We start from the raw sequence: 27,158 nt of genomic DNA, 5'->3' as shown, positions 1-27,158 counted from the left end.
CAAACTTCTTTACCAACTGATCCTCATTCCATGCAATGACTGGGTTTATCAGTTCCAGAATTTTAAATGTGTATCCAAGCGGCACAGGTACAAATGAATAAATCACAACTTACCTTTGCATCAAGGGTATATGCTGGCCAAAAGCATGTTTTGTCACTGGGGCCTTTAACCCCCAATTTCCATGTAAGATTAGGAGGAACTAATACAAAAAAGATCATCATCATAACTAGTGCATTTCAAGATAAGGCCAGCTCCCCTTGTCAACATTCTTTCCTAAAAGTTTCAGGTAGAACATTTCAGGTATCACTAAATTCCCGTAAGACGAGCTTACTTAAGTCACACTCATTCTTTATAGAATCAATATATTGTAACAGATTTTATACAATTTACAGTCTACAAAACTCTGTGCATTTCAAAATTATTTGAAGTTTTTTATATCACTTCTATCATCACAAGGCAGCTACTTTCCAAAGTATTGCACTACAAATGTTCAGTATGGTGAAGCGCTTGCAGAAACAGCTCGGAGATGCTGAGCAGCATATGGCACCTGTATCACCTTTCAGAAAAGCTGACACAAGTTATATGTGCATCCCTTCAATTACCTTCTTTAGGCCTGTCCTCAAAAACCAGTGTGTATATAGGCCATTCCCACTAAGGTGCTCCACCACTACTATAAGCACATTTTGTTTTTAAAATTTTATTTTCTCTAGGATACAAACTTCATTTCTTATAAGATATAAATTTTTTTCTATTTAGATACAAACTGGGATTGCTCAAAAACTCATAGATGTATATACCAATACAACCCCAAACTGAAGGAATGAGGAGTCTTAGCAAGGAGAAAGTACAGAAAAGCAGGCTAGCACATTTGCTGCCCTGCGATATCCTTTAACTTCAAAGCAGGATGTATGACAAAGTACTCTCACTAGCAAGAGAAACATCAAATTTATAAAAAGTCTAAACAGAGCACATTCACTTAAGGAATTTCAGACCCTTGTAGTCTGTGCTATCTCCTTCAACACCTGATGTATGATCCCCAAAGAACAACACAGAAGAGCCAACAAAGAACTCTGTCATCATGTCCTTTCTTAATTAGTTTACATCAAGCTACCTGCCTCAAATTAATTTGTTGCTGACTAGAATAAAGTGACATTGATAGCAGCCTGCCCTTCTGAGCAGACTTATTTAGACAAAAAACTAAGAACAAACCCACAATCAAACAACAGTTGAAGTTTTTTATGCAGAGTTAAAAATTAAGGGCAACTCCCCTGGCTCAAGGAATCTCTTCCAGAAGAAACTTACTTTTCTATCAGATTCTTTTGGTATATTCTACCCCAAGAAATCAATGCTAGTCCATATAATCATTAAAGTATGCTAAGCCAGTTCAAGTGGTTTGGGCTTACAACAATTTGGTGTTGTCATCTGCTATAATAATCAGAGAAACACACACAACATAAAAACATTAACCAGTGCCTCATGTGCTCCAGTGTACATTTTGCTTTAAGGGATTCAGAACAGTTTGCTTAGCTAACTTCATGTATTTCTTTAGATTGTTATTTTTGCTACCTTCTTCCTAGGGATCTAACAGAAAAAAATAAAAGCCCAATAGAGCTGGATCTGGATTTACTGATGGTCTTCCAAATTCAGTATCCCCATGTCAGCAGCTGCACTCTTTTCCAATTCTAGTGCGTATGGGTTATATTCTTCTTCAAGTTTTCTCTTCCAGACTTTAACTAGGGAATATTGGGAAAAAAATAAAGAAAAACAACAACCAACATGTTACCATATAATACTTGAGGAAAAACTTAAAATGAAAAGTCAACCCTGATTTTTTACTTCCCCTTCAAAATAAGTGCTGAGATCAGCTGACATTTACCTTATACAACGTCAGATAACACACAAAAGAATAACTTAAGAGTGATGGGGTCCACTGATCTCCTTGTGTCCAGCATTCTACTCAAGTAAGGCTAACCCTGAAGGTGGTTCCAACTTTAAAAAAAACAGTAAGTTTTAAAAACTTTCTATCTGCAATACATTGCATTGTCTGTTGACTTAAGAGCAGAGCTGGAGGAAAATGTTTCTACAAAGGAGTGCTTGTGGACAGGAAGATGCATCACAAATAGGCTTCAATACAAAAGTTAGTCTACCATAGTCATAGAGCATGGACATCCATAATTAATCTTAAAAGGATTTTTTAAACAAATAAAAATGTAAGTAGGAGCTCTGCTAAGCCTCCTTGAGCAAAGCAATGTGTACTGCCTGCCATTTGTGGATTTCAGGGAGGAACTTTCTTTAATACTCAGTATTAAATTTAATACTCAGTAAAAACTTCAGATTTACAAAAAATCCAAGAATTCACCCCCACCTTCCCTCCTTACTAATGGCTACAGTAGATGTCATTTGCTTCAGTGAAAATCACAGAACTGATGAACACTATGAATGAAAATGGAACTAAATGCAAGTCAGTAAATACTTACTGTAATTTGGTACATCCTCATCTGAGTCCTTGGAAGATGTTTTACTAGTTTCTAACATGCCATTTTTTTCAGATTCAGGAGTTAAGATGCTAGGCTGGGTTTCTCTTAGTCCTGCTTTAGCTTCTTCCTCTAAAGCTGCTATCATATCTTTGTAGGCCTTCCTAGCCTCTGTTGTCAGCTGTACCATTCGGTGAAAATGGTCCTATGGCAATATAAAATACAAGAACTTAAATAATGCAGTAAGTTTTAACATCTCCTTGGAAGTCTAATGAGTATTCCTCTTTCAGAATGTGTAGGTTCATGTATAAAAGTTGAGCAGCTTACTACGTATGAAGACATGAAAGACACAGCATTTATCAGGATTTATAAAAACAACAGTTCTCTTGAAAAAAATCATCAAGGGAGATAAAGAGGAAGAGGATGTCAGGAAAAGACAGCAAGAGTACTTTTTTATTTTTTAACAGTGCTAACTGCCTGTACTTCTAAAATCAGTTTTTTCATATAAGCTATATATATGACCTGTGATGAAGAATCTAAGTCTGCAAAAGCAAAACAAACAAAAAACCCCTTAAAAATCACAGTATTTTCATCTCCTCTTCTAAGTAAAAAGTGAAGCCTTTTGAACAAACAGATGAAGTGACTTATGTCAGCTTACCTGAGCCCCATCATAACTGAAAATTCCCACCACGCTCACAGGCACTGCTTTGTTCACACAGCGGCCCAGGGCCTTGCGATTTAGGGCAAAAACAAAGGGGATGTTCTGCTCACAGGCACAGTCAATAATGTTGTGTAGGGTCTCGTCCAGCCCACCTGCACCAGACAACACAATCAGGCTGACTGGAGCTAAAGAACCATACTGTTAACACATGGCAAAAAACATCCCAAGATTATGGGTGCATTCTGAAACTACACCTTATAGGAAAAAACAGAGATCACAACAGTAAAGTTGAATATCCATTTTTAAAGGACAACTTGACATTTTTTTCTTAATTCCTAGTTAGCATTAATTTTAGACTGCTTCTATTCCACATTTTACTATATATGTAGTACACTCTAATCTAGTATCAAAAAAGACCCAGCTGCTAAAGAATTCTTTAAATGACATCAATTACAAAAATTACAATAACTTAATGCCAATAATGGTAACTTTTAGGAAACTATCACTAGTGATTTACTGTCAGTCCACGTTCTAAAAGAGATTGATACAGTGGACTCCTTTGATGGCACAGCTGGCACTAGCAGCCTTTGGACTGTCTCAGCTGTGCAGTGCAATTTTTTGTGTAGCAGCACAGCAAATCAGTAACTAAGGACCCTAATCTCAGGTAACTTCTCCCACCCCAGATAGTCTTGACTCAGCTCACAGTTCAGCTGCACAGCAGTAAACAATCTGAGCAAGGAGGGCAACTTTATATGGCTGGCTTTCAAAGGATATTCAAATAAATTCCTCCAATAATAACAATATTGCTGTCAATATACTGAACCTTATTTTTTGCATTTCTTTTATTAAACAGATTTTTTTGGTTAAGAACTTACTTACCTTTTGACTGAATCTTTTCACAGTTAGGAGAGATGATTACACACTTCAGTTTTTTCAGCTTCAGATGTTTCAGGACTTCTCTAAGACCCATAACAAGCCTGCGTTTTATCTTGGCCTTCACTGGGTCTTTCTGATACAAGCGATCTTGGAAACGAACCAGTTCTTTCAAGAGGTCTGTCACACAACTGTCAACTTCTTTACTAAGTACCTGGCTGCAGTAACTGGAAGAAAGGAGCAACAAAACGGTTACATTCACTAGAATTACTAATATGTAACACTTAAATCTGTAATACATTAAATATACATTTAAAATTCTATTCTATGTCTCTGTATTTTTTTCTGTTTCTGCTCCAAACACTTGATATATACACAAAACCAAAAATTTACTTCTTCTTGGTGTCTGAAAACTTGAGAGGAAGAAGTTTTGTTCCTTGTGTTACCTGGCTTCCTAATCAAACTATATTAAAAATACATGTATACATGTACAATAAACCTATCCATCTGTATCTATATATAGATATATATTATTCCAAGAAATAGGTATGCATATATATTTTTCTAGTGAAACATTTTTCTGAGGGCATTTATTTTGACATATATAAATTAAAGTACAGAAACCAAAGCACAAAATTCTGGCTTATTTCTGTAAGTTCAAGGCTATGTGTACCAACCATGGAAACTGGATCACATTCCTGCTCCCTACATTCACGTCTGTCATCCTTTTTCACTTATCTGACTATGGCTTTGCGGTGTTCATAAGGAAAGGACACAAAACAATGTAATTCACTCTCCTAATACACTCTGGGGAAGATCAGGATTCAAAGTTATTTCACCCCACCCCACTTTTACACACAGAATTTTCCAGTGAAGAAGGGTATCAAAAAGAAAAACTAAAGATCAGCTGCATTGTCAACAGAAAGATTTGCCAGGGGCAAATTTGCTAAGATAAAGAGACAAGATCACAACATCTATCCTGTATCTTCGAGATACAATTATTTCTGAATTTTATTTAGGTTTCAAGAATTTTTACTTACTGTTTCCTATTTGTTTCCCTAAGTCTTGAAGACAGATCTACTGAAACTGATCTAAACTGAAACCTGATCTAAAGATCAGGTTTGCTGAATGCTCTCCATCCTGTAAACTGAGTTGTCTTTCACATATTCAACCCAAACTGTGCTCTCAGTAAAACACTGTTACATTAGCACAAATTAAGCTAATTGTCATTTGTTATTTCAATTAGAAGTTAAATTAAGAATTAACACAGCAGGAATGTTTGTATCACTATTAACCATTACTATGACATGAAATGCAAAAAAACTGACAGTGGTGGATTTGCTTTATGGGAGGGGAACTAAAAATTAAGACATTGCTTTCCTCAAGAAACTGTTTCAAGCTCTCATGACTGGATCTCTGACCTCTTCACATTTTGTAATCACTACTTCTTTTTTATAAAGAAATGTGTATACACATCACCTTAAATATTTAGCTGAAACTGCACATAATACCTCATTAATATTACCTTTATTTCTTTGCCCAGCCTCGACATAAAACGTCGTCTAGTTTCTTTACATTTTTGCCGTCTGGTATGGCAGTAGAAAACCAAACTACAACTAAAAATACTATTTAAGAAATAAAGTAGCACACTTTATTTGAGCTGTTACCCCATTATTTGATATAAAGTACTTATATTTTAACAACAGCTTGTTTTCTTTCCTTAGCTTCTAGTGAACTTGGGTTTTTTTTCCTAGGAATAAACATTTTCAAGCGAGAATCACAAAACACACTAAGTTTGTAATTTCTTTATGTGTCAGCTTACAGAAAGACGGAAAGAAAAAAATTTAGAGCCTTCAGTCTAAACTCCAGTTAGTTTTGCAGAGAATGCAACTGGATTACCTTGTTTGAAAAATGCCATATTGTGCAAAATGAGCCATTAATAAACACAATCAATACTTACTCTCTAAAATTCCTGCTGTGAATTTTTGGAAGAGTGGCAGTTAGCTGCTTTGTAGTCACAGAACCTTCTTTAGATTCCTTGATCCCTGTGTGCTCTGGAAACCCTTCAGCAACTTGAGTTTCTGGAAGAGCTATCATGTAAATCAAGATATTTTCATTGAAAAGACCACCCAAAAAGCCATGTGAAGAAATTAATCTGTCAAGCATGTATGGAAGTCACTACTTTAGTACTAGAATAGTCTGTGGTAGTAGGGAAACAGGTATAACTTTTTTTTTTAATCTCATAAAGTTTTTTCTCATTTTCTTGTTTCTCATTAATTGCCAGAGGTAGGTGGGAACCTTCCTTACAAGATACCATAAAACCACCAGGCAGAGAAGTGTGGAACAGTAATCAGATCCCTATTACTGACTTCCAGCTTTAGCCCACGTTACAGTCAAGATAAGCCTAAGGTGAATACCAGAAAACTCTGAGGCTGCATTTGGCAGTTTGTAGTACTTGTTTTCTGAAGTACTAAATGTGCTCAAATTTCCTGCTACATACTGTATTACAGGTTCCCTCGAAAGATACCTGCTTGATTATCCTGTAGAAGTGTTGAATTTTCAGTAACATTTCCTTCTGTCTGACAAATGTTATCTTCATCTTTTGGTGCTGCTTTCTGTTCTAACAGGTGCTGCAGTTTTCTTTGTTCTCTTTCTTTCAGAATAATCTAAAAATATGTATAAAAACCAAACTAATTTGATGTCATGCAGATAACAAGCATTATTCTTACCACATATTTACACAAAAACCATTTATAAAGAGGTTCAGCACTAGCATCTGAAGTTTACAACCCTTACTTTCTATTTGCACATAAAAAGAAGGAAAGACAATTCTTGAATTTACATAGGAAAGGACTTTTACCTTGATTACCAGTATGTGGGTGGAGAAAATATTTACCAGGGATAAACTACAAGGACAGAACTAAAGTTAAAAAAGTCCTCTGTAAAGAAGATGTGACAGGAAGCAAAATGAATGGGCAAAGAGGGAAGACACAACAGACATCACCAGCTGGGCCCAACACCTGTTGCTGCGGAACCAGCTGGAGTTCTGGCTTGGAAGAGCATAGAAACATTAAATATGACCTCTGTTTGATCCATATTCCTCAGTCCTGCAAATAAGGTCATCTTTACCAATCCAAGTGTGGACACTTTTGCAGTGACACTTTATCAATTGATTCAATGGAGAAAGTGTATTTTTTGGGAATTTGTATACACCATTTAGCAAGATTACCCTCTTCTACCCAACCCTCTTTGAAATCAAGCAAAAATTAAACTGAATTCAGGCAAGTGGACACTGAGATGCAGATCTCCTTATGAGAGGGCTTAACAGACTCCCAGAGTAATATATTATCCTATAATTTTACTATTTAAGGTAAAAAAAAAAAAAAAAGAGGACCTTTTTAAGGGGTGTTGGTCTCTTTGCTTTAGGTACTTCTCTCTGTTTCCCTTTCTTTACCAAAGGAGCACTGGAATCCAAGGGATTATGAGGCATCTTTCCTTGGTTTAAACGGTGACTTCTTGTGGCGGTGGCAGGGTCTTTAGATAGCAATGGTACGGCACCACCAACTGAGAATAAAAAAGAAATTTGCATCAGACAACTAAAATAAATACCTGAACTAGAACCCAATTTCAAGTTTAAGACTGGTATGCACATATTAAAATCGTGTTGTGTTGCTATTAAGAATATTTACAGGCAATCCTGTATCATTGAACAATGTTATTTTTCAAAGATACTCCTTACAAAAGACTGCCGTGTCCCCTACTTCTGTTATACCTCTGGAATCACAGCCTCTGGAATCACAACCTCAAAAGCAGAATTTGACCAAACACTGCAGTCCAAGCCACCGTCAACACCATGCCATGCCAGCCTGGTAAACCTTCAGGAATTCCTGTGTTTCATGGTGGTGGCACTTCCTCCACCACAGATTCCTGTACTGAGTTAAGATAAATACTGAGCTGCAGTATTACAGATTTTAGATTTACTTGCTGTAAATAAACATAAGCATTTACGCCTACCTTTCGTTACACCTTAAGGAAGCTAGATGAAATTCACTTGCAAATGGGTCATGAGTAATGCAAAGCTACAGCTAAGTCTCTTTTGCCTAACCTGCAAAGCTCGCTGATGTTACTTGCATTTTTTCAGAGGGTTTAGAGCATAGGAGCTTTAAATGACTGGACAAATTACTAAACCCCGATCTTCCACACCATGACCTCACACCAAATAAACTACTCTTCCTCCCTATCAGTAGGAACTGCTGCATCCTGTAGAGGACTTTGTCAAACTTCAGTTATCTGCAATATAAAGCAGTTCACATTAGCAAGTCAATGGAGAGGATGACTAAGTAATTATCAGTGGAACCAGCTTAACACTTCCCTCTGTGACTCAGGCAAAGGCAACCTCTCTCCTCTAAGTACACTAAAATATTCTGGCAGCTCTCTTAAGCCATCTTCATTTACTGCTTCCACAGTATTTATATGCAGATCCTCCCACATCACATGCAGTACTCTTACTGTAAACAGTTTACATCATAAAACTGCTACACTGATGTTTCTTTTTCATCTCTGTGTATCAAAGGCAAACTGAGAACACTGCCAAAAATGTGCAGCATTAGGTGGCTACAAAAATTGAAGCTGGATTTGTAGTAATAAATAAGTATATACCCTGCAGATACATATTCCCTTAATGTGTACATCACTATTTCAAGTTCACCATTTTCATGTTCCTGAATTTGATGACACTAGGAGTATTGCCTATAATGTGAAGTAGTAACTGGAATAAAAACAACTGTCTGTGGTCACACTCCTCTCCATTCTTAAAACATTAAAACAATATAAAGTTAAAGTAACATCTGCTTTATGCTTCCAGGATACAAACATGACACAACAATTTCTCTTCTGCAGGAGATTCAGGCACAGGAAACTTCGTATTAGAAAACAGGTATTTTGGCCCATACCTTTGTGGCCCACCATCTACATCAATCCATGCACTGTATAGTTTTACAGAAACAAAACTGGTTATGAGTACCTCTGCAGCATTAAGTCTGACTGACCCAAATGAAAAAAAAAAGGAGATCAACTGAAAAAAATATTTTGAAAAAGCATCTTATAACTTCCCTCAGCTTAGTGAAGGAAAATCTCACCAATGCTTACCATCTTGAGCTTTGGATTTAAAATCTCAGCTATCACATGAAGTACTGTGAGATGAAATCTCTTGTGATGACATCTCTTTATGAAATAATTACCAAAAAAAAATCTTTGCTGAAATAAGAGAAATTTTACTTTCACTGAATGCTACCAAATATTGTGGTTCCTTCTGCAAAATATACTACACCAGCATAATTAAGATTAAATTTTGACCTGTAACAATAAAAAGGCAATGAGCTGCCTTTTTCTGCTTCCTGGTTATACATCATAAAGGACTGAAAGATCTTTTCCATTAGAAAACCTAGCATTTTGTAAACATCAATTATTTCACAATTAAGAGGTATATCAGAACTCATCCTTTGGCTTGGTCTGCCTGACTCTCATATAACCTCTGTGCTTGCAAAGGGGCTTTTTCAATCAAGCCTCAGCTGCATGATTTCTAGCATGAGAGGAGATTTAAGAAAGCCTTTGTTACTGTGCAGCCCCTTCCTGCCTGTTCAGATCAGAACAATAACACACTTACATAAGGGAGAGCAAAAACCTCCACAAACATTGGTATTTCTGTCAAAGCAACATTTCAATCACACCTCTTATTTATACAAGGCACTCTTTCACAAATCAGTGTCCTTAAGATATTTCTTTCCATAAGTCTTCCATCAAACAATTCAGACTGCCATGCTTTTAAAATTTCTTTTTAAAGAACCTTCATTTTCTCTTTTATCTGGTGAACTGTGCTCTTGGCCTGCATAGAGATCATCACAGATCAGAAATCAGGCTACATTTAATGTCTGAATACTTAAAAACAGTCTAAGGTGAAACAAAGGAAATTTCATAGTAACCAATACCTGAAAATACCACAGGTTTAGGAGACTGTTTTGCCTTCTCTGTTTGCTGCTTCTGCTCCAAGACTGCAAGCATGCCACCCAAATCCAACTGCACTGGAATTTGACTCTTCTTACCACTGCTCCTGGATGTTTCCTGAAAAAGTTCAGCAACAGTTAGAGAGCCCTCCACTTCAGACTGTAAAGAACCTCATTTTTTACAATATAATACACTCTTTTAACACCCTTATCCACAACACTTCTGATCTTTAATGCCACTCAGTGACCTTCAAATAAACATCAACTTTAATGTCAAAAAATATTAAAAAATCAGAAACTTTAAGAAGTTCAGGTAACTTTTAGAAATGCTACTGCAACAAAGCATGAAAGAATAATGTCTTCAATTAGGAAGGCCTTTATGTCAGGGTCCCACTTTGGTCAGATTGTCATCTATCTTTGAAAGAGATAAAAGGCATATCAGAATTTAAAGTTTTCTTAAAAGTACAGAAAAACTACTGTGATTCTTTCAGAGTATGTCACTGCAACACACAAATCATTATCTCCAAACTCTCACTAAAAAGAAAGGTCATCATCTTTGCACCAGCTCCTCATAAGCACTCATCTTTCTCTCTGCTTTGAACAGAAGGCAAAAGCCATGCTACATATTTAATACAGCAGAAAATAAAAAGAATAAAAGTGAATAGTGTGGTGAAGACTATGAACAAACTACCACAGCAAAACATGCAAAGGAAATGACCACCAGATTTGGGACTTTTAGAAGTCTTATCTGGGGGAATCAATTCATTGTAATTTCTGTTACAACACGTTTACAGAACATGTTTAAAGACTTCCTCAGTCTTTAATTGAGATCTCACCTTGCAACAGAGCTGTGCCAGAACTACTCACCAACACAAAACTACTTCCTGACCTCACTTGTTTATCCATGTTTCTCCTCCTTTCCTCAAGATAAGGGGATCTCCTTGCCTTAAAGTGTCAGAACCACTTTAAGAAGGTTCCCAGTTCCTTATGACAATCAGTTTGGACTGGATTTATGCCATGATCAAGTAAAATAGGTGAAAGAAAAATTCCTGATATCTGAAACCCACAGATAATAATGAAAAGTTTTTGTTTTTCCTTAAACACTGTATCAAACCCTGGAGGTTGGCAATTACTACCAGTGATTACTTGTAATTAGAGATTAGAGGAGTGACCATGTCACTTATCTCAAAGTACGAATGCAGAATCCCAGATGAGCGTGGGTCATGAGTCTTACATTTAAACATTTCCTTTGTCTCCTCTGAGTTGTGAACTTCTCTTCAACATGAATTCACTTACCTGAGTTTTCTTTCTTTCTAATACAGAAGATGAAGCTTGTTTCCCTGACAGTCCATCCACCTTGGGAGTTTCATCCAGAGAGGGAGACTGACTATCACAAGGCTCTTCGGAGAGATGGATCTTTAAGACAAAAGGTGACAGGGAGGAAGAAAAGATATAAAAAAACGAGACAAATGGAAAAGGGTGAAGATGATATTAAATTCAAACCAAGTGCACCTTCAGCATGTCTGTGAATGACACCAAGCTGAGCTGGCTTTAGGGAATTCTTTCAAGGAAGAGATGCCATCCAGAATGATGGATGGTATTCTTGACAGGCTTGAGGAGTGTGCCTGTGTGAAACTCATGAAGTTCAGCAAGGCCAAGTGCAAGGAGCTGAACCTGGGTCAGGGCAAGCCCCAGTACCGGCACAGGCTGGGGATGAGCAGATGGAGAGCAGCCCTGTGAGAAGGGCTTGGGGGTGCTGGTGGGTGAGAGGCTGGACATGAGCCAGCCATGGGCACTCCCAGCCCAGAGAGCCAAACGTGTCCTGGGCTGTGTATAAAGAAGCATGGCCCATGAACTGAGAGGAGTAATTCTCTCCCTCTTTTGTGCCCCCACCTGGAATACTGTGTCCAGTTTTGGGAGACCCAGCACAAGAAATACATGGACATGTTACAGCAGGGCCAGAGGAGGGCCACAGAAATGACCAAAGGGCTGGAACACCTCTCTTACGATAAAAGCTGGAGGTGAGGTTGTTCAGCCTGGAAAAGAGAAGGCTCTGGGAAGACCATATGTGGCCTTCTAGAAGAATGACCATTTATCGGCTGCCATACCACTTAATCACATTCATGGGGTTTTTCAGATTTTGAAGAAAAAACTAGCACGGCAGCCTCAATTTCAAATATTTGTTACAGGCATATGAACGGCCTAATGATCACCTCTCTAGAGTTTATGTAAGCTTTGAGGGGTTATATCCCACTTACGTCTACAAAGCCAAGGGCTGCTTTCATCTTAGTTGCATGTGCGTACAGCACCCTTTTGTATAATAAATCTTTTTTAAGCAACTGCTGTGCCTTTTGCTACTCAGTCCTCCTTGTCAAAGCTATTTACTGCCTCAAACAAAGCAAACAATGGTTTTGTTTTCTTGTGTTTTGGTGTTTTTTAAACCACTAAAATTCACAGAGAAATAAAGCCAATGACCAAAATTTTTAAAGCAAAACTCATTTCAAAGCAACTGAAACCTAAAATTTTATTTATGGTATTATTATTATTTAAGGTACTTGCTTTGAAAGAACAATCACATTTTTAATCCTTGTCATTTATGCTTAGGGTTCATCCGCATCCTGAATACGGTTCCAAATTAATTCTTGAGATTTGTTTCATTCATGTAAAAAAACCCTCAAAAAATCCAACAACTTGGATTCATAATTGACATTTGATTCACATAATGTTGCAAGATTACTTACTTCAGACTGCTTTCTGACTGCAGATGTAAAGGATGGTTTCTGAGGTCCTACCCTGTTTCTCCTATCAGAAGCAGCTGCCAGATGAGGAAACTCCTCAACATCCTAAACAAATAAATCAGATTATGATTTCATAAGAACAATCAAGTCCGTATTTCAAAACCTCTTCCTGCACTCCAACAATTTTCTCCCTGCTTATCAAACATTTATCCTAATTTCACTGTACAAAAATTCAGAAGCCAAGGGTAGTGCCACCAACTATGACAAGTACAACAATGGTTAAATCTTCTATGCAGCAGCTAATTCAGGGCTGAAACAGCTTGTAACAGAAACGCTTCCAAAAGCAGCTTGTTATGGTTGTCAGCTGATAGTAATCATCAGAGGTAAACAGCTCCTAAAGGAGTGGTTTTCAACTCATTTCAAAGCCTTGCAAACAACTTCCCTCTTCTTCCACTCAGTCTCCAGCTGTGCAACTCTGTCTTAAACATGTGAGTGGTGAAGAACAGAACAGGCAGCATATACCAGAGTACAGAAATAAACATAGAAATTACTCAAATGATTATGGCTTACACACAAGAGGAAGTTTTATTAGCAGAGGACCCATTGTGCAGAACCTGGATTATCAAGTGTAGATAGGCTGAAGATTGGCCTATACTCGCCACCCTATACCCATTCCCTCCATCACAATGATCCCAATCCATCCGCTAGGTTTTTGCTTCTCCTCCCACTTTCTGCGAGGCCTTTTTAGCTGTGACACAGCACCACTGAACACACCAAGACTTTTTCCAGCCTGAAAGGCTTTATTTAAACACTAACTTATTTCATTAGTTGAAGTGTGTCACTCCTTGTGCTAGGAAGCTCTAGCACAAGGAGTGACACACTTCAACTAATGAAATAATTTTCAAGGAGCTTGCAAGTAAGCCAAAAAGCAACTGCAAGGAAGTGATAAAATATTTCACAAATACATTCTTTTCAGCTTAGAAGATTTAAATAAGTCTGTCCAATTGCTTCTGAAATGCAAACAGATTTCTGACATTTGCAACATCCTTTAGCAAACTGAATAATTGAAACATAGCACTCAATGAGAGGCTACACCCCCTGAATTTGTTCTTACCATCTGTAAGAACATCAAACACTAGGAGAAAGGTCAAGCAGCTTCCTTTTTATTTTCTTGCCACTGCTATATTGCCATCTCTTGTGCATACTGAGGAGTCCTAATTTTGTTCAGTCTTGCCTCCCACAGAAATTGCTTCATACCTTTGATTATTTTTGGAGACTTTTGTCTATCTTTTTTAGTTCAAATACGTGTACATTTTAGGTAATGCGGGGAACAAATGAAAACAAAATCCACACTATATTTAGATCAGATATGCCCTGAAATTCTGTATTGTCATAACCCATTTTCTGTTTTTCTTTCCTAGTAATTCCCAGCACCATTTACATGTCTGACCAGTACTACTAGCACTGACCTGATTATCAATAGCAGCTTCAATATTAACTCAAGGAAGATATTGAGGTCAGGACCTACCAATGTGTATGAAATGACAGATTGGTTTTCTCCAGATGTATCCATTTACGTCTATTAGCCATGTCTAAAAATGACCGACCTATATAAAACCAGAGAGCAATCCAATATATGGCTCTGTTGCAGCACATAAACAGCACCTTCTTAAACTTCCTGGGTGCCCAGAAGCTCCATGTGTGTCATCTCTTCATGGTTTATTATTTCAAGAGCATCATACAAGCATCTCATCCATTTTTCAAACTGATGAGGACACAAGCATTCCCAGCAAACCAGGAGGGTCAGAAAGCTTTCCCCCACTGCCACAACAGATACTGCATCCACATCACAGATTTTAGTACCATGTGTATGTCTTGTTCCATGGTTCTATGCAATTTTTTTCAAATTTTGACTTCCAACAGCCCCAGTACCATTCTGCTAATTTCCATGACTTCTGCCATTCTCTTTCAGTTTAGAATGCCCATTCATAGCATATAGCATTTATGGTAGCATATAGCAAAATGGGGATATTCTCCTAAAGAAAAGAACTAGCAGATCTTTGGTTTTACCCATAATCCTCTAACAAAGAGGTCTGTTAATACTCATTTCTTGTGCCATTCAGGACAAGGAACCACATAATGAAACCACACACAGACACAGCTCTGCTTCATGCTCCACATTGAAAGGTACAGAACAGAAGCCAGCCAGGAAAGCCTCTTTATGCTGTCATTTCAGAGTATTGAAATTACTCTGAGTTTTAGGTACACCAGATCAAACATGTAAATCAACACATGCACATGCTGTACAATATTAGGCCTAAAATGAAGCACTGTTCAACCACACACCAGCAACACTCCTCTAACATGGGAGAGACTCATGCCTTCGAAACACTGATACACAAAACTATCAAAACACCAACATGCTTATTACAGTTACATGAATTTGGAAGGAAACTGAAATTAAAAATCAGAAATGTAAACACTGTCAACTGTGTTACACAGAAATTGCTTCCAGCTGTGAGACAACTAGAACTGTAATACTGTACCACAATCATTAAAACTGTGGTACACTGTAGCACCCAGCATATGTTCCCCATAGCCCAAGCAACAGTTGCTACAGAATATTTCTAATTTAGGAAATTGTGCTCACCAAACATGTGGTAATTTAAAAACTACAACAGTTTCCTACCAGTAACCTCAGACAAACATCTCAATTGAAAAAAAAAAACAAACTGTACTAACATCCTCTACAATTAGGATTTGAACTTAAGTTTGTACAAAGCTGTGTCAAAACTTCGTCTCCTAGTACATTCGTAACACTTAAACGAACAGCAACAAAACCTTATTCAGTTTACCTCAATCTTTGGTGGTTCCTGTACTGTGTTAGATTCACTTTGAGGTCTTTCTACATCAGTGGGTGACTTCAGTTTTTTCTTCTTTTTCTTCTTTTTTTTCTTCTTTTCTGATCCTTCTTCAGGCTCAGTTTCACTTGCAATATTTTTTGTTTCTGACTGCTGCAAAAGACCATGAGGACAGCCTTTAAAATATTTTTCAGTATCACCTACCAAAATATATGCAATGACTAGCCTTACACTACTAAAGGATATCTTAATCAATCCAGGCTGGGACATTAAGGGGACAAGGAAAATTCAGTATCTCTTAAAAATTCACAGCTACAACAAGAATTCTTCAGTTGCAGCATACTGCATTGTTAGCAGAATGTATTGGGACTACTGGGATTTAATTAGGAAGTATTAAGCCAAATAAGGCAAGAGTTCTGTGTTTCATGTCTTATTCTGAGGATCAGGAATCGGAAAAAAAAACCAGCCTCAAAGCTGAAAGTTCTTATTCCTAGGCTAGCACTATCTTTTTGATGTCCTGTGATTCTTTTCCATGACAAGAAAAATTCTAATAAGAACAAGCTGACTTCATATCATCTCCTTTTAAAAGTGGACACTGCAGAGAGCCCAGGGAAAACTTTGCAATAATGAGAAACAACACACTGACAGGCATTAGTTGAGAGCAGAGAATTCTCAAGTACCTTTGGTTCACTCTCCTGCTTCCCTTTGCCTCTGGAAAGACCTTCAGATGCTGGTGATGAAACAATTTTCTTTGGGGGCTGTAAAAGTACCGAGGCCCAAGACATGTGTGGCTGAGCAGAGCCATCTGCAGGGGCTTCAGGAAATGACAGTTGGGAAAAATGTAAACACAAAGATGTCTTAAAATTCGGCCTTAAACACTCAAGAGAAAAAGAATCGGTAATTAATTAGTCCAGGCTTAGCAAATAAAGCAGAGCCATATTCCTTCTGAGAAAGGACTTGAATAAAACACACATTTTATTTCTCCAGCAAGCTTTCCTGAACTTTAACTACTCCATATACTGTCCAACACTATACACACAAACAAAATTAAGTGGTATTTGTAAATCTATACTGTATCATACTGACTCCACACTCCCATGCTCATCTTCAAAATACTGAAAATTTGGCTATGTTTATATACAAAACTCCTTTAATATTCCTCCTAGCCGTCAAGTAGCTTACATGCACACGACCACACTGGTACTTTTCACTTTTTGAAAACTTCCTGGTGTTACAGGCATACAAAGCAGCTGAAATACTTACTAGTGTGCCTCAGTGTACAAGAATGTCACTCCCTACCACTAAGATGTATCATTGTTTTGAAAGGCATTTTCAAAAATATAATTAATTTTGTAAATATTCCTAACATGAAGCAAAGATAGAACAATCTAGATTTTTCTTAAGAATGAGAAAAACTTCCCTTGACAATAAAATAGCATAATGGGTTTAAATGGCTAAATTTTGGTAGCAGGGTGCTTGCAGTAGCTGCTGTGATGAGATGGACATGGCCAGCCCCAGACAGCTCCAACACAGACCCATGGCCAGCCTCAGCTGGGCCCATCAGTCGTGCTGATGGTGCCTATGTTATAAAGAGTGAAAAACATGTGCAGGAGTTGGAAGGCAGAATGGTAAGAAAAACTGTGAATGCAGCAGCCCAGCAAACAGCAAGGTCAGTGCAGAAGGAGGGGCAGGAGGTTGTGGAGAGCCTGGTTCAAGCATGGCTTAAAGAAAGAGGCCATGAAGGTATTCAGCTAAGGGAAAAATAAAAGGCCGCTGTAAAGCAGCAGTTCCCAGGCTTGATTCTGTAAATAATTAAGGTTCTCAGCCACCTTTTATATAAACAACAAGATTCTCAGATCGTTTTCTCAAAACCAGGCAGGTATCCTGTCCTTGACTGCTCTGGGAACAGATGGCCGTTGTGGGAACAGGTATGAAGGTTTTGAGAACTTTTCATATCATGGTGAGAACACTGATCTTGGTTTCAATAAACAAACTTCAGGTATTGTAAACAAAAGGAGGAGCTGAAGTTTTCTCTACAGCCTATCGGGAGCTCAGATTTTGCAATATGCATGAAGTGAATTAACACTGTTATGAAACGTGCCTGGTCAATCAATAAATCAGAGTCGATGCTCATCAATCGGATGGTCGTCTCCCTTCACTTCAATAGGAGGTGCTCAGGCACTGGAACAGAGATTCCCCTACAGTCCCTGGTGCAGACCATGGTGAGGCAGCTGTGCCCCTGCAACCCTACTAGGAAAGAAGTGGCAGAGTGGCCCTTGTTTCTCTGCGTCACTCAGAGCAGGGAGGAGATATTAGGAAGAAGAGAGGGTTGGAGGAAAGTGGCTTTATTTTTGTTTTTGCTTCTCACCATCTGACTCTATTTTAATTGTCAATAAATTGTCAATCTCCATCAAACTGAGTCTGTTTTGCCTGGCAAGCAAAATGCCTGTCCTTTTATTGGTTCACAAATGTTTTCATCTTATTTTCTTCTCCTGTGCTGCTGAAGAGGGAGAGTCAGAGAACAATTGTGTGGAAGTCTAACTGCCTGCCATGGTCAACCCACCCACTGCTATTTTTTTCTCAGGGATAGGAATTGACTATAGTATTTAACCAAAAACTCCCATTATCAGATGACTTTATCTTTAGAAGGCTCTTCAAGGCATTTCAGCAGATAAATCTGTCCTTTCTGAATCCTTACTGAAGTTATGGACCAATAAGGACCAAACCATGCACTGTTCAAACTGGTGCATCTGTGTACGCACAGAAATCCAGTGAGAGGCTCTCAGAAAATTCAATCTTAATGTATGTGATGCCTCCAAGACAATCCTGATAAGCAGAACTCTTTTCACATGAAACTAGCCATGTGATAGCTTGTACCATTTATTCTTGGAAAAAACTTGCAAATGACTAAACAGACTTCCAATAACCAAACATGTTCCATTTCTCACCTGACACAACACGAGTCAACTACAGAAATATCTTCCCTTGAGCATCAATGACACAACAAAATGGGACTCAACACTGGAGCCAGTGTTCTTCACTTTCCCCTGTGCTCAGTGCTGGGGCCAGTCCAGTGTAATGTATCAATGACCAGGATCAAGTCAACAAGTTCACAGATGACACCAAACCAAAAAGGAGTGTTATCTGTTAGGAAGGTAGGAAGGCTCTGCAGAGGGATCCGGACAGACGGTATTGATGAACAAAGGCCAACTGCACGAGGTTCATCAAGCTGAAATGATAGGTTCTGTCCTTCAAATTGCCACAACAATCTCATCCGGTTCTATAACTTAGGGAAGAGCAGCAGGAAAGCTGCCCAGAGGAAAAGAACCTGGGAATGCTGGTGAACAGCAACTGAACACAAGCCAGAGTGCACCCAGGAGCCAAGAAGGCCAATGACATCCTGGCCTGTACCAGTAATAGTGTGGCCAGCAGGAGCAGGGCATTGGTTAGTGGGCACTGGTGAGGCCACACCTCGAATGTGTCCAGTTCTGGGCTCCAGACATGGAGGAGCTGGAGCAAGTCCAGAGAAAGGCAATGGAGCTGGTGAAGGGTCTGGAGCACAAGGCCTGTGAGGAGCAGCTGAGGGAGCTGGGGGTGTTTAGCTGGGAGAAAAGGCTCAGAGGAGACGTTATCACTCTCCACAACCATCTGAAAGGAGCGTTTAGCCAGGTGGGGGTTGGCCTCTTCTCCCAGGTAGTAAGAGACAGGATAAGAGGAAATGGCCTGAAGTTGTATCAAGGTGGTTTCATATTGGACATTTGGAAAAATTTCTTTACCAAAAGCATTATCAGGCACTGGATGGGCAGCCCAGTGTAGTAATTGATTCATTGTTCCAGGAGGTATTTAAAACATGTGGAGACTTGGCACTTAAGGACATGGTTTAGTGGTGGACTTGGCAGTGTTAGTTATGATTTCTTTCAAACTAAATCATTCTTCAATTCTAAAATCTCAGTTGATGAAATATGAGCAAGAACGAGTGATAAGTGGTCATCTCATTTGAAAGAATGTGATATAGTGTTATTTCTGGGTTTTCTTCTTTTTTTATGAGCTTGCTCCTAAATTTTTTTTATAGTTTACACATCAACAGCTCCTCAGCACACTTTAGTATTCCAAACTGCTGAGATACAAGCAGTTAGAAATGCAGGCAAATAATTTTTGTTTAAAGAACTTACCCCTACCATCAAGAGAAGATGGAATTAAATCGGCTCCTGCTTCATCTGAAGCTTTTGGTGAAACTTTGCTTTTTGCAGAAGTATCTTCCTGCAAAATAGATAGTAAGGTAGCATAAAAGGATTAAAATCACTGACCTAAACACAGCTAAACACAATAAACCACCATAAACTAAAAATTCTCAAACCACCTACAGATAAGAGCATAAGGACCTTTCTGGCCTTTTTGCCACTTGACCTTGTGGAACCATCATTTCAGCCCTAAGGTATTACAAAATTTGAGCAGGTGTCTCTTCACAGGTATAGAAGCAAGATTATTCCTTCTTGTATTTTACAAAAGCATCAAAAAAATTATCTAACAATAAACAAAAAGATATTTTTATATTCATGTATGCTAAAAACAAAATCTATCATCAAACTAAAACAAATAATGAAAAATGACACTCAAGGGTTAGCAGAAAGGTCTTTTTTCATTGCAGACAGTTTTCTACTCAAAAGCATCAGAAATATTCTGTTTGGATCCTTCAGAACTATTAATCATTAATCACTACTGAAAACTTTGATTCAATATATGTGATACACTGCTGAATACTTCAGTATTTTATTTACTAACAAACATGGAGCCAAAGAAATAAAGAATAAGATTCAACAATATTTATTCTCCTTCTGGAATTCAGCTGCTTATTTTTAACCTTTAGCAGAAAGCAATTAAGTAAAACAACGCAGACTTTTTTTTTAAATGTGTGGAAACTGTTGGATAAGTGACTGCTTATTATTATTTCCAGGTGAAAGAGAAAACAGTAAGCCGCTAAGTACAGCAACATACGTGGTCCCTACGAGCAATCCAGACCATACCAGTACATATTACATTTATTTCTGGTGGTACCTGTCTTTCCTCTATCTATGGGCAGCACAGACAAGGAAAGAACATTAAGAAAGAGTAAGCGCAAGCACTGACATCACAACATAGAAGAAGTGCCCTAAAACCTCTAGCTGTGAACTCCCTTGCTCACAAGGTATTTAAATAGATCTTAAACTGCCATACTGAATGCAAAACATTTGAATTAATAATGCTTGTACTTTTGACAAGTTTTATTTTTACAAGTTCTGCAACATGGGTTAACATGGGCTATCCTTGGTGTCCAGTAGAAGAGACATGTGAAGTTGACTAGGGACATAGTGTTACTTTCCACCAAACTTACTGGTGTATTTTTATGGTGTACGTTCAGTATCTCACTGCTTCCCAAACTCTGTGACTCGTGGAAATCCAGAATGCTAGCTTCAAATGTGGGTACAGGATGAGATTCTGCTTTTGGAGTTTCAGTTGACTTCTTGTTTGTAGCTTTACTGAACCTGTCTAAATAAAGCATGTAAAGCCTGAGTAATTAAGCTTGCTTGTGATCATTTCTAAGTATGTTTTACACACTAGTTAACATAACTGCAGCAATCGTCACAAGGACCAATATGAGCTGTGCATAGCAACCAGGACTGTTGCTATGCACAGCTCATATTAAATAAAAAACCTAGCAATTATAATCAACATGCAAACAGAGTGCTGACTGAATAAATAAGTATAAATTCAGATGCTCTTTTAGAATTTTTTTATATCAGTTTGCATGAATTTGTTCAATCAGGAAAGGACAGGTCACCATTCCTTCTTAAGAAAGTCACACAGAAAAGGGTATCTTTTTCCTTAAATATTCTAGATTTAGAAACATAGTCACAAACTGCAGCTTATTGCACAGACACCCATTCCATATCTACTCCATGTACTTATAACCAAACAACATGGTTGTACCTGGCTTGACGGAATCTCTGCTGCATGCAGAACTCTGGAATGAAGTCCTGTTCCCAATTCTGCCAGAAGCTTCACCTCCATCATGTCTTTTCTTGTCCAGTTTTTTCTCACCTTCTTTTGATCTTCTCTGCTGCAAGTATTTGTGACACATTCAGTAAGTTTTACTGAAACTTCATAAAGATAGCAAGACTGCTGTGAGTTACAGTTAACCACCTCTGCCTCTGGAGTTTGACCATCAAGTTAATAGAAAACAAATAGTTAGTATATCATTACCACAAGTAACCAATAAAAACAGGAACAGCCATTTAGACATATGGCATTTAATTTCATCTACCTTGTTCCCTGTGCCATTTTTAGCATACATTAATAGCCCAAGTAAGACGGATATGTACACATGCTTCTAGACAACTGCATTTTTGTGATCTCATTAATCAGAGAATTTTCAATGGTTTAAAATTGTTTGGTATTAAATCATCCAGTCTGAGTCTCTAAACCAAAGTTTCTTCTAGAACAGGGCTAAAATCTTGACAGCATGCCATTTTTTGACTAAACTACGTATCATAGGCAAACTGTTCAACACTGATGTCAGAACATCCAAAAAACTTGGAGTAAAGTAGTTAGAGAAGACACACATACATGATCCCTGTAAAGGACACAGACTCACCCATTCTACAGAGTCATCAAAATCTTACAAAATTCTTCCACAAAATACAGTTTGGCAGAGCTGGGCTCAGAAATCAGCAAGCAAGGAACAAGCACCAGGTTTGCATCTATGCAAACTGTACTATACCAGCCTAGATAAATGGCTTAACTCTAATCACAGGATGCTGGACTAAATTCAGAGTATATTTGGCAGCAAAAGTGTTTACTTGGGTGGGAGGACAAGGCATTTCTTGATCTCCAAAGGCAAATTATTAAAGTGTTAGGACACATGATCAAATTAATTCAAGGCTGCAAATATAAATCACTTCTCTGAAGTTCACAAAATATATGACAGGGAAAAATTACAAAAAGACTATAATAAACAGTACTAGGCCCCTACAAAGATCACAGAACTCCTCCCAGAAGCTTAACTAAGTTTTTTCATATTACATCACTTGTGCTAATGCTGAGCTCATCTTCTCCCCAGACAGTTTCAGCACATAATCCTCCTCTCAGCAAGAAAATGAATAATTTTAGGTGTCTAGACTTTGTACCTTATGTGTAATAAAGGATGCTTAGGACCTAGACCGTACAACTCCTCTAGAAAGGCTTGATCGCAGTGAAGTTACTTAGGTCTCTATCTAGGGAGTAAGGTGCAGCAAAATGATGTGACTGCAGAACATATAATATGAAACTGCCGGAAACAAAAGCAGTTGTACAAATCTAAGAAACACAATGTCCAATCCCCAAGAGAAATGAGATTATAATACACTGAGGTTTTTTTCCTTTTATATTTTGAGAGGATTGTCTATTTTTTGTTTGCAAATATTTCACAAGTTTCAGGAAATTTATCCCAAACAGAGACAAAAATGACTCTTTACATTGTTTACAGAACCTCAATATATTTCTGACTGAAAAAGACTGTATTTCTAACACGATACTCTCCTCCCTCTCCCCAGCAGCACAAGTTCCCCCTTTCTTGTGGATTGTCTTCAACCTGCGCAAGTCTTGGAAATTATTTCAGATGACCAAAGAGATGCGGTCTTTGACTTGTCAGTCAAACAGATGACTACAGATACCAGGTTTGTCCTAAGTCAAGTTAATTGAAGCTGCCACAGGGCTTAAAAAAAAAGAGCCCTTCTCCCCTCCTCCCAAGCCCAAAGAGTAAAAAACAAATGTACAGCTCACAAATGAAGGGTGTTCCCCACCTCCTCCCCCCCAACTTTGGACCATTCTTTCCCCTCATGTTCCAAAAATGCTGCTTGAAAAATTGTATTGATCTTAAGTGTACAATTCTGTAAAATTTTCAGTATTCTGAAGCTGGGCACACTGCACTACTATCCTTTTCTAAGGTCATTGATGATCACAAGAAAGAGTGATGACTCACATTAAAAATATGAACCAAACATTTATAAAGATTGATTTAAAGTAAGAATTTAATATTAATTTTTAAGAAAACATGATTTTGCTCACCTTTGAAAGACTCTTACTTTCTTGTCTGACTGGATATGCTTGTTCAGCAGATTCACTGACTACTCCTGAACCATTATAGTGTGTTGAGTTGTTAGACTGATACTGTGAGCCAGCTACTGGATACACATTTGCAACAACATCAGGTGAGTGAGAGCAGCTGGAGTATTCACGGAAGGCAGCATCTCCCAGAACACTATGTGATGGATATTGAGAAAGAAATGAAAGTCATCCTAGGGCAAGTCTTCAGCACCTACTTGTTGTCTCGACAAACATATTCCTTGTCTAAAGAATTTGTTTAACAAGAAAGCTCTATTTCAAAGGGAAACTACTCCATGTTATTTCAATTAAGCATTTACTTACTGCTACAGACTTCTTTAAAAGCAATTAATTTTGTTTTGGGAAAACATGTAGTTAAGCAAATATCTTAAAACACACGCGTTATCCATTTCCAAGTTTCAAAGCTAGTCTGCTTTGCAGTTACAGCTCTCATGCCTGTTTAAGGTTACTGATATTCTTCATGCTTATTTTCAGTAGGCTTTTTCTTGTGAAACAAACCAAAAACACAGTGTAAGGACATGACATGCATCACCTATTTGACTGCAAAAAAACCCCCAAACATTAAAACCTGTCCTAAAATGACAATAACAAAGTGGAAGTATAACATTTTATGGAGTATAAAACATGTATGAAATACAATGTAGAACTATAAAACAATAATTAACTGACCTGCATGTAACCATCACAATTTATGAAAACACAGCATGCCTGGGGCATGCCTCTTTCTTTCAATGTATGCTTAAAAATTCCCTTTTAATTTCCTTCTATACTTTGTCCAGAAAATACACAAGAGTCCAGATTTGATTAGAGAGAATACTAATTTCTCAGTTTCAGAAAGTAGCACTCAGTTTTTAAGGCTTCTCTCCATGAGGCTGCCAGCCTCAGAATTTTTTGTAGATAATGACAGAGAAACCTTCCCATTGGTACAAAAGACCTCAGGCAACACATTTCATACTACCTGTTGCAATTCTGGCAGAATGTTGTCAAAACAATGCTTACAATCAGTTCACAGACCAAGAAGAAATATACCAAGTGAGACTCAAATATAACCATGTCTCAGTCCCAACAAGGCAGAACACTCATTAGAAGGCTACTCTTGTCTGGGTTGTGGGTTTTTTTACAGCAATTGATTCAATGCTAATGCTGTGAGCTTTCTCTAATGCATAGAACAGGCCATACTCACCTCAGAGTGAAATTTCTAGTAGAATGAAAATAGTTTGAAAATACTAAGATTTCCTGTAGGACAAAACAACGGCCTACGATGATTGTGTTCACTAATGCTCTGAATTTTTAAAGAAACACCATTAACTTTGCAGTAATTGTATAATCGATCCAATGCTTAAGGCCCTAAGAAGCAATGAGAGAACTATGTAACATATCAGATTCTTACAAGACTCAATTATTTCCTATTCTGCTACGTATATTTTTTTCTAGTTTGCTCCTTATAAAATACTTTTATAAGTCTACCACAAATACCATTCCTGGACTTTAATAAAAAAATCCCAAAACTTTCAGAAACCTGTAGCATTTCTAGTAAACCTGCCTTTCTGGAGATGCACAGGTTGTGGAGAGGAGATCTAGAAGAGGCCCTATATACTAAATATTTTACAGGAAGAGAAATCTTCTTGAAGAATCATTTTCCTTGTGTAGAACTACATCTACCTCAGCCTGGTCGCAACACAACCATTCTTTCATTCAAGGACTGAATTCAGCTCCTTCCAAAACACACGAAAAACAGACCAATCATTACAGAACACCACATTCTCCTTAACACTCTGCAATTATACAGGCCCTTGTGAACAAAGACCAGGTACCTGGTATACACCCAGAGAACATAAATGTAAAAAACTAAATCATGAAGATAATGCAGAAGCATTTCTACAGTTGGACTAGCAATATATTGGAACTGTGACTTTTTAAGAGTACTCAACATCCAAAACCAGATGGTTAAAATCCCCCAATAAATAAGATTCAGAAAATATACATACTTATCCAAAGATGGTTCCTGAACAAACGGGTAGCATGTAGTTAAGTACCTAGGAAAGACACATGCTTCTGAGGGTTCTGACCATGCCACAGTTACCGCCGCATGCTTTGGAACAAATGGTTTGACCTCTGCTGACAACTTGATGCCCTGAGAAACAAAACGTTTTTTGGCTACATGCATTTGGAGATTAATGTTATTATGTGAAAAACACTCAGTTTCGTGAGCTTAACTCTCATTGGAAAGTGTTAGTTTGCTCTCTTCTATCAAAACATGCAAAACAACAAAGCTCATCAAAAGGAAATGGAAAAACAAAGTGAAAATAAAACTAAGGAAATCAAAGAAACATCTGGCTGCTCTGTAAAGTCACTTAATACCCTCATTCATCATGAAACAGTCACAAACAGTCAGTTATGTAAAGGACAGAAGCCTGCTTAGAACAAAATGCAGTAAATGCAAATATATGAATTCTTACTTCATATTTGAACAGTAAAAACTAAAATTCATAAATATGCTAACACTACTGTTAATCAAGCTCCATAACATGTATGTATGTAACAATAATGACTTTGTGCACATCTGTATTTGAAGGCTGAAATAATAATTTTATAGCCTTCTTGATTCTAGCACAACACAAATTTATTAAGACAAGCTTTCCATTTGTTCTGAATTACCATCGACTTAAACTGGGTATGTATATATGGAAGGACAATGAAATGAAACTCGGAGTATTTACTGCCATGTCATCAAAACACATGGCAGGAAGCAACAGCGACTGCAGTCTCATCACTAAGACTCCCGAACCTGACTAGGTCATAGGTCCATGTGTGTAGCACTACCACTACTGGCTAGCATCTGGTCACGCAGCCTTACAGTGCCTGGGATGCACACCTGTCCTTGCAACAGACCCTTAGTGAGAAAAGGTTTCCACACTTGAGCTCGCTGGAAGTTAATGTCTGGAGCTGCCCATCCCAAACGGTGGGAAACGAACGACTCGTTGTGCTCCAACCTGAGCGACCCCTGCCCCCCGGATTTAACCTTCCAGAAGGACCCTTTGCCCAGTCCTGAACCAAAGCCTGATCCAAGGAGCGGTGGGAGTCACCCTGCCCGGAGAAGCATATGGGCAGCCGGAGCGCTCGGCCCAGCCTGGCGAGCGGCCCCCGGGGCGGGGAGCGGCACGGAGGTGCGGCCCGAAGCGACCCGCCCCCAGGCGGCTCCTGGAGAGCGACTCCGTGCTGGGAAGAGCCAGGGAAGGGGCAGGGGACTGCAGGTGCCGCCGCCGCCCTTACCTCGCCGCCGCGGCCCGAGCGCGGCCGCTTCTCGGCCGACATGGCGCGGGGGGCGCGGCCCCGCTCCCGCCGCCCGGCCCGGCGCAGGGCGCGCCGCGATGACGCCACGGCCCCGCCCCCGGTGCCGTGCGCGCGGC

The 27,158-nt window shown here is 38.5% G+C and overlaps 1 protein-coding gene across 3 annotated transcripts; it reads right to left on the bottom strand.

The window, feature by feature from the left end:
- Positions 1-331: 331 nt before the first annotated feature.
- SECISBP2 (SECIS binding protein 2) lies at positions 332-27,087 on the bottom strand. Of its 3 annotated transcripts, none has more exons than XM_064736230.1 (18): positions 27,022-27,087; positions 25,737-25,882; positions 23,692-23,884; positions 21,577-21,706; positions 20,981-21,135; positions 19,782-19,869; positions 16,290-16,423; positions 15,604-15,762; positions 12,752-12,853; positions 11,307-11,426; positions 9,996-10,128; positions 7,403-7,572; positions 6,536-6,674; positions 5,969-6,098; positions 4,015-4,235; positions 3,133-3,287; positions 2,478-2,679; positions 332-1,733 (listed from the first exon to the last, which is right to left on the bottom strand). In XM_064736230.1, the coding sequence occupies exons 1-18, from the start codon at positions 27,061-27,063 to the stop codon at positions 1,624-1,626; spliced, it is 2,529 nt and encodes an 842-aa protein (XP_064592300.1). In that variant the 5' UTR covers positions 27,064-27,087; the 3' UTR covers positions 332-1,623. The 3 variants fall into 3 exon arrangements, with proteins under 3 accessions (XP_064592300.1, XP_064592302.1, XP_064592303.1); XM_064736232.1 differs by having other exon boundaries at positions 19,788-19,869; XM_064736233.1 differs by lacking the exons at positions 23,692-23,884; positions 25,737-25,882.
- Between the last annotated feature and the right edge of the window lie 71 nt (positions 27,088-27,158).

The sequence above is a fragment of the Zonotrichia leucophrys genome, chromosome Z (genome assembly GCF_028769735.1).
Source record: "Zonotrichia leucophrys gambelii isolate GWCS_2022_RI chromosome Z, RI_Zleu_2.0, whole genome shotgun sequence".
Lineage (NCBI taxonomy): Eukaryota > Metazoa > Chordata > Aves > Passeriformes > Passerellidae > Zonotrichia > Zonotrichia leucophrys.
The sequence above is the reverse complement of the archived record's forward strand: the minus strand, read 5'-3'. Positions and strand labels throughout refer to the sequence as shown.

What these genes read in the sequence shown, in the direction of transcription:
- SECISBP2 (XM_064736230.1), bottom strand. Translation starts at nt 27,063, where the DNA reads ATGTCGGCCGAGAAGCGGCCGCGCTCGGGCCGCGGCGGCGAG. An exon ending in AGCAGGAGAGTGAACCAAAG is followed by an intron (nt 15,763 to 16,289) that starts GTACTTGAGAAT and finishes GGTCTTTTGCAG; the next exon opens with CAGTCAGAAACAAAAAATAT. An exon ending in CAGTCAGAAAGCAGTCTGAA is followed by an intron (nt 11,427 to 12,751) that starts GTAAGTAATCTT and finishes TTTGTCTTAAAG; the next exon opens with ATCCATCTCTCCGAAGAGCC.